Below are 8,307 nucleotides of genomic sequence, written 5' to 3'. Positions count from 1 at the left end.
TAATTTAGCATTCTTTTATGATACCTAATCTTTACATCTGTTAAGAAAATAAATGAACAAAAGAATGAAAATAATTACAGATAAGGTCAATGCATTATTTCCTGCAACCTCAAGTAGTTTTATTGAGTAACTTTTGTTTATTAATTAGGATACTAAGAGAGTTGGTAAAAAGTATTTCAATTTAAAAATACTTTGTGACCTTCATACAAAGTACCTATGCAGCATCTGTTTACACAATAAAATATATGCTGTTCTGGCACTAGTATAATACAAAAAAGAAAGAAAATGTGTTGGATAATAACCCATAGCACTTGATTCCAACAACATAACCAAGGCTGCTTGACATTAAAAAGTACTAGGTTTAGCTAGAACAGGAATTACATTCTTTACTTATGAACTGTATCAAAACTTCATTAAAATTAATCCTTGACATAAAGATAGTCTTTCTTCTTTAAAACTGACAAGCTCATGAAGCACTTGATTGCTCTAAATATAAATAAGAATGCACAGTTGTCATACCTTCACATCAGTGCCATCTGTAGGCATGAATTCTTCATAAATATAGGAGCCTGTTTTTCTCACACTGCTTTCAGGGGAATAAACACTGCTTCTGCTGCCAATCTGAAATGAATATTTATCTATTAATGAACTCATACACTGCTGCCTGAGAAACTGTAAAACTCCTTAAAACAACATACCTGTACAGAGAAAACTCTTCCTGTACCAAATGAAGCAAGTAGGTTTTTACAGTTCCCAAAAGATTTTTGTAAAATTCTAAAAGTGCACTGGCAGCGTATGCTTCTTTTTACCTGTAAGAATCTGCAGTGGCTGACAGTCTACTGCAAGGAACAAGGGTCTTTATTCAATCTACATGTTCTCCTGAAACGTATTTCTCTGATCTGCACTACTACACAGGCAGGACATGACAAAACAGGTCCCAGCTAACACACGGATAAGATTGATGTCCTCTGCAATTGTTACACATCTACAACTTTTCAATAGCTTTAATACAATACCCTCACCTTTCGAAAGAGCCTTTGGCTTCCACCCCCAGCAGATGTTGGATAATAAATGTAAACGTTGTGGTCCTCGGCACTAACTGGCTTTTCCACAAAAGGCTTTTGGAAAATTTCTCCATTCACTTCCACATGATCTTCTCCTTCAATCAAGTTGCATTCTGAACAAACAGTGTGAAAAACAGAGACACTATAATATATTCATGGAATGAAATTATTAGAGATCTGGGGTAATTCTGTAGGTTGAAATAAAAATATATTACATTTTTGGTTCACTGATTTGCTACTGACTGAACAAAGACCTGATGATCATGTACTGAACACATCTGCTATAGCACATCTATATTATGTTACTTTAATACTTTCTGGATTTCTTTTGATTCTCAGTGTCAGACAGGACATCGTCTCCTACCAATACATAAGCTTACATCGGTGGCATTTTTTTTGAAGTGTTTAGAAGACACAGGGTAGGGCTGAAGCACCTGATTATCTCTTTCTTCAGTGCCTTTCTCTGAAATATCAAGGGGATGGCAGATGGACAGCAAACATGGTGAGGTGTCAGATGCAACAGGAATTTTAATATGCTGAGAACTATCTCATACTGTGTGATTGATGCACCTTGCACAGAGGATTAGGTCCTCAGGGATCAGGAATCTTCACTACTAGTTGGCTGCACGCAGCAGCTTTTATTTGACTTTTGCAGCATAAATGAGTCTTTTCCTGCTAGACTATGCAGACATTTTAACCTAAAACATCCTACCTCTTAAGAGCTACAGCACAATAATACTTCAATTTTATTTTTAATTATCTCTCACTCCTGTGTCTTCACCTGTCATTGCAATCTTGTATTGTTGCTGTAAGTGTTCATTTTAGTAGAAAAAGCTGTTATTCATTTTCAGGTAGAGAAAAAAATAATTCCAATTTATATTTAGAGTATATCGTCTGCAGATCTTTGTGGACCAGATTTTGCATACATGACTGCTTGTACTTAGAAGGAAAAGCATTCAATATTCTGACTAGTTTCTGTCAATACTACTTTCCTAAGTAAAATTACTAATTACTGTGGATAATGGAACATCATGAATGCTGCTCTCATTGGTGACATAATGGAACCTCAGTTTGAGTTTGGAGGCACTTACATTCTAGTTATTCTATGATGGCTATCATGCTTTTCAGATGCATACTTATACTGTCTTTGACTGGGATGGAGTTAATTTTCTTCATAGCACTTGGTATTATGCTATGTTTTGAATTTGTGACCAAAATAGTCTTGCTGTTTTAGTTACAGCTGAAGAGTGCTTACACAGCTTCAATGCCTTTTCTGTTTCACATACTGCCCCCACAGCCTGCAGGGGTTAATCTACAACAATACTTTAAATGCTGGAGGAGAAATCAACCTCTGCACCAATGAATTAATTATCTTAGCTTTCCGCTATGTATGTACTGTTCTCCAGTGGAAACAATGAGATGTCAATGGTTGATATTTTAGTCATCAGCTTTTACCTTGGGGATTGTTTGGATCACGGTTCAGAACTGCATAGCGAGGAAGTAAAATGCCTTCAGCTTTAAGAATACTGTATACTTCTCTCCTAAAGAAAAGGACAAGAGTTGCACAGTAAAACAGCAAATCCTGCCAGTATTTGTATTTTACAGTCTGTGAGTAAAGGAGGAGAAAAATACATAAATTTTTTTATTTTTAAATTACATAGGATAAGATTACATATATAATATTCTGCTTGTTAACATAATGCTTTAAAGGTCACTGACATACCTGTGCCTTTGCAGTGATCTCATCAATATAAATAAAAGCGTAATTTACTATGCCAGCCCTGTCCTCTCCACTCTGGCAGTGCAACAGCAGTTTACACAGAACAATTCTCTTGTTAAAGGTGATTATTAACATGAACAGTTGAAAAAGTTTATATAGGATAGCAGCTGAAGGCATCCAAAATAGCAAGTCTGCTCACTATTCAGAAGGCTCCAATATTTATGTATTTTGCTCACTACTGTTTTGTTAATATTTGCTCTGCATTATTTCAGCCCCAAAAGAAAATGCACTTTGAATAACGACATGATCTTTGAATAACAAAACCATCTGTTAAGTATCCACTTAACAGAAAAAAAGACCCTAAGTCACATTAATTCTACAATTATAGGAGGTTGTACAGTTGCTATACATACCCATGCTATACTTATTTTCAGAGTTTGAACTTTTTTATTTGTTATTTTTATTTCCACCTTGGTAAATCTTCAGACATATCAATATAAAAGCAGTAGAAGAAAAAACACAGTTAAGACATATCACAGAAAACTACGCATACATTAATAAAATGTAACATTCACTGTAATTTATTTAGACTACAGTACAATACACTGGAACTTTAGCTATGCAGCACCAACAGATTCTCAGTGTCAGTAGTTTGCTGTTTACAGGTAATCAGTGTTATTTACCTGTCTTGTATGTGATACTGCATATTCAGATCATTGATTATGAATGGATTCCTGAGTTTTGCATATGCAACTGCTTTGTCCAGTGGAAATCCTAAAACATTTATTAAGGCAAATATATTAAAACTACAAGACACAACACCAGTAAATAGTTTGGAACCTTCATATTCAAGCTTTAGAGTACAACCAGAGATATAGCTTAAGTGGGAGGATACTCAATTACAGACATACATAATATCAGCTTAAGATGATCATGCAACTACAGCCTAATTTCAGTACAGGCTGCCAAAAGTAGTGATCTTGTGCCCAATTCCCTTCTCTTTATTTCACACACCCTTCACGACCACAGGGTCAGAACTAGGGCTTTTACTGCCTCTGCTTGAAAACAGGATTTTTTACTTGAATCTACTCAACTTTGGATCACTGATCAGAGCCCCAAAAAAACCTAGCAGAGATACATGAACAAATGGCCAGAGACCAAACACTCCCATTGAGAAAGTAGCATGCCTTCACACTTATTGGACCAAGTAAATATGAGATCACCATTTCCACTGGCTCCACAAATATTTACCAATGGAAAAGCTACTTTAAATACTGTGTCAGTTAGGACTTTTTGAGCACTAAAACCAGTATCAGTTAAAGAACGTGTATTTTAAAAACCAGATTTATTATATTAAACAATACAACTGAATAACTTCCTAGGAAAATCCAATAAAAATACAAGACAAAAAAATTAAAAAGACCCTCAAATTGGTTAAGGTATTTAGATGTCAAAAAATATTTATGGTATTATTAGAAGATTTACCTTTAGAATGAAAAGAAATGAGACAGTCACATAAAGGCCAGTTTTCTACTTTTTCTACTGGCTCATTCAAAATAACATCCTCTTCAAATATCACCACAGTTATGTACTTGAACATGGAGAGCCGTTCAAGAATTTCTTTCATTGGTTTGGACTTAGATTTCTTAGCCATTGAACAAATTCCAACTGCGATTTGTCTTTCTGGTGGCTGAAAGGGGAGGGGAAAGCAATTATTTTTATCAGAACACAATAGGGTTTTAGCAGCAAAATATTAAAGCAGGCATTTTCTGTTAAATTTAATTTACTATGTTTAATTTAGTTTTTAATCAAGTAAATTGCTCGCAGGTAACAAAATGCAGCACACCACCACACCACATCCTTAAAAAGAAATGCCTGTTCAATAGCTCTACACTACTTTTTGTAAGTACCGTATCAGGAACAAATACATAGGACCAAAATCTAAGTCAGAAATGTCAAATCTGAATGAAATCATACTTATGGCTTACTCAAAATTAACTAGCAATTTTTAAACTATTTTTTCTACATCTACTTAGTAGTCACAAGGCTTCTTGACTTATTACCTAGTATTACAAGTGAATTATGCAAAAGAAAACTAGTGAACCAGAAAATACTGTTCTAGATTTCTGAGCTATTTTTTCCATAGGTAGTTTTCCTCTGCATACTCTGTTTTCTTTCATGTTATAAGCTTTTAATTCCACCCGCTCCACCCAGTGGTATTCCTAAGTGCAACAGCCAACCTACTCCTCTGTTTAAAAAGAAAACAAATAAACAAACAAAAAACAACCTAGAGCAATCCTTTATTGCAATTTACTGTTCTTTTAAAACACAGCCAATTACCTTCCCTCCCTAAAATACACTGACTGAATGAATTGAGCTGTCTGAGCTGCTAATTTTGCACTACTTCTATGCATTTTCAACTTACTTTTATTCATGGTGAAGTGCTTAATAAAACTTCCTTGCATTTAAATTTTTAGACATGATTGTCATCAGTGAAAATTTAATCTCTGCATTCCCTATAGTGAAATGTTACAGACTAAAATAACAGCAAAATACAGCTAAAAAGTGACATAACATGACAACTCAAGCATAATAAAATTAAGAGTTTGTCTTAAAAAACTAAAAATTGGTAAGTACAGTGCTAAAATACAATTCAGAACACTCTGCAATGATAATAAACTAAGGTGTAACTTAAGGTTAATTTCACATGTACTTTCTACACTAAGACAAGGAAGAAAAATGAAAACATCTCGGATTTTAATGAAAACCACAGTAAGATGAAAAATAAATATGCTGAGTCTGTTCAAACTGAAAAAATCAAAAGTAAACTCTGCATCACTTGACAACACAAACACACACACACAGAGACAACGTCTGATCATCTTTTTGCTACTAATTATCCAAATAAATAAAATGAAGGCTTATGCCATCAGAATCCAAATCAAGTCTGCAAAGCTGGCACATAAACCTCAGCTCCCGTGAAACTCTGCATTAAGGTCAAGCACATCTACTTCAAAGTTCAAGGTATACTTACCTTTCAAGTGTGCCGCATTTCCAAACATAACCGACAGATCATTATCTGAATATGAACAATTTCCCAAGGTAGAACACCATATAGTATTAAGATTGTGTGATCTAAGGTTATTTTGAAGTAAAATAATGCTAGAGAACATACAAAACAGTACACACATCCTTCTATAGTACATACAGAGTCATACTCTTCCTCCTCTTCTTCCCCGTGATCATAGAAGTGGTCATAATCTGTAGATCTGGCTGAATCCAATAGTTCTTCTCCATCTTCTCCACCCACAAAGAATCTAGGAGGGTCATTCTCTGTTGCACGAACAGACATGGTTACAAGTTCTATAGAGATCTATGTGGAAACTGCAGTCGCTTTGGCAGCTGAGATACTGGGCATGTTTCCCACTGTCTCAGGAACACAAAAGTCTCCTGCTCTTTGATGTTGCTTCTGCAGTGCTGCCACTGTGATGACGTTGGCTGCCAGACACTGTTTAACTGGTATTATCTGCTCATTATTGGTATGAGTTGCTGCCCCATGAAACCAACAATATGCTGTTGCTTCCCTGAGATGATACAGCAAATTTTTTACCTAAAAGAAATATCCAAGAAAACAAAAAAAAAAAAGAAAAGAAAAAGAAAAAACACACTTGATCAAGGCACATAAAAATAAACCCTTCTCATTTAGAAAAAGCATTTGGTTATTTACATACCTCTGAGCACACCATTGGAAATAAAACCATGCATGCTACAGACAGTCTACACTTTTATATACATGTTTAGAGCAGAGGGAGTAATTTCAGGATATTTACAAACTACCAGCACAGACATTTTAAAAACAGACTGTAACTCATGAAAGCAAAAACTATCAAATGCATTTTTTTCTTAACTTAAGATGGGTAAAGCGCGGAGTATATATTTTATATGAAAAATAAAACTACAAAAAAAATCTTCTCCAGTATTTGTGATATTTAACTCACCATCCCTCTCATCAGCTGTTTTTCTCCAAACATTTCCTGATCAAATGGCAATGCCAAACAGACAAAAATGCTAATGAAAACTAAAAAGCCTCCATTAGAACTATTCTTAAATGGAAACCTATTCTTTCAAAAAACTGAGTGAAACCTCAGTGTAAAAGCAGAATGTATGTGCCAGCTTGGCGTCTGCTTATTTATTTCCATCACAGTGAAAAGTTAATGTTTACAGATATGTACACCACCACTACCTTCTGCCAAAAGTACTTCTAAGCACCAATATACCAGTGAAGTGAACATAAGTTGTACTCTTTTAACCAGTCATGTAAAAATAAAATCTTAACCAAATAACTCTACACAGAAACAGACTCAAAACTCAGTCTTCTATTGTTTTAGCTAGCTAACTGTTCTTCCTGTAAGTTATGCATGGCTTTATACCATTAATTATTATCTATTATTACTACTTAGCAAATTAATAAGCAGTTACTTGTTTAGAAGCTTATCTGATCAAACACTTTACATTAAGTTGTTTATTAGTCAGATCATTACGTAAATGCCATTCAACAATGATGTCTCAGCAGAATTTAATTTGTCTTTAAATATCTGTTAAAATTACTTTGGCTATTTTATGAACAAAGTGAAGCAATAGTAAAGTCCTAACCATTCAGCTTCCTGTGAAAGAGGGTGGTAAACAGAGCAAAAGTCACCCAGAAAGAATCTGTCCTAAGTCAGAGAGCAGTAGGTTAAGTGTAGGTAAACAATACAGCGTTTCATATCCAGAAGCTGAAGCTCATGTTCGAACAACAGATAATTAAGGATCCTGGAGTAACAGCAGGGGATTAAAAAGATTCGTTTCTTAAATGTATTTGTTATGTATCTCCTCTCCTTCAATTCTGCTAATGAAAAATTACTTTTCCTTAATACCGTGAAACTGCAGCTATTTGTTCCTCAAGCAACAAGAACAAAATGAAATTTCAAACACCTAATTCATATTGCTCCCACAAGAGCTGGAAATTAGATACTGAGATTAATCAATCCTGTTTATGAAAGGAATAATAATACAGACTTTTAAAAGGGTATTAAAAATAAAAAAAGAGCCAAAAAATGGTAAAGCCTGAACCTGAAGTTTAACAGTTCCTCTTCCATCAGCTTCCCCTTCCCTCCACCCAAATTCTGTAAATTGGAAACAACCATCTTAACAGCTTTTTAAAAACCTAAAGTTTTCCTATAAAGGAGGAAAAGCAACCACTTGAAGCAGATATGCAGGAGGCTGTCAAAAGAGGTTTTTTAACCTTTCTTTCCCCTACCAATTCCTGTAGTGCACTTTGTGAAAGCAGTAGAAATTGTGAAGTTTGTGTGCAATTAATGACCAGTTATTTCATGAGAATCTCTGGCACAGTGTCTCTCTAACCTGAAGCTGTTACTTCTCGAATTAAGTAGAAACCAGACTGAAGAGAAAGTATAACGTATTTGTCCACAAATCACAAAGATATAAACTGAGCTTAATTCCCTAACAAACCTATCTGAAACT

The 8,307-nt window shown here is 34.7% G+C and overlaps 1 protein-coding gene across 1 annotated transcript; it reads right to left on the bottom strand.

The window, feature by feature from the left end:
* Positions 1–519: 519 nt before the first annotated feature.
* Positions 520–6,136, bottom strand: LOC104546328 (inositol hexakisphosphate and diphosphoinositol-pentakisphosphate kinase 2-like; the record flags this gene model as incomplete). The annotated part of the gene is made up of 6 exons (XM_010191690.1): positions 5,993–6,136; positions 4,270–4,474; positions 3,468–3,558; positions 2,520–2,605; positions 1,023–1,177; positions 520–621 (listed from the first exon to the last, which is right to left on the bottom strand). Coding segments are annotated over exons 1-6 (783 nt in total), but the record flags the coding sequence as incomplete, so codon positions are not given.
* Positions 6,137–8,307: the final 2,171 nt, after the last annotated feature.

Source organism: Mesitornis unicolor, unplaced genomic scaffold (genome assembly GCF_000695765.1).
Source record: "Mesitornis unicolor isolate BGI_N332 unplaced genomic scaffold, ASM69576v1 scaffold1489, whole genome shotgun sequence".
NCBI lineage: Eukaryota > Metazoa > Chordata > Aves > Mesitornithiformes > Mesitornithidae > Mesitornis > Mesitornis unicolor.
Note: the sequence above shows the minus strand (reverse complement) of the source record. Positions and strands in the feature narration are given on the sequence as shown.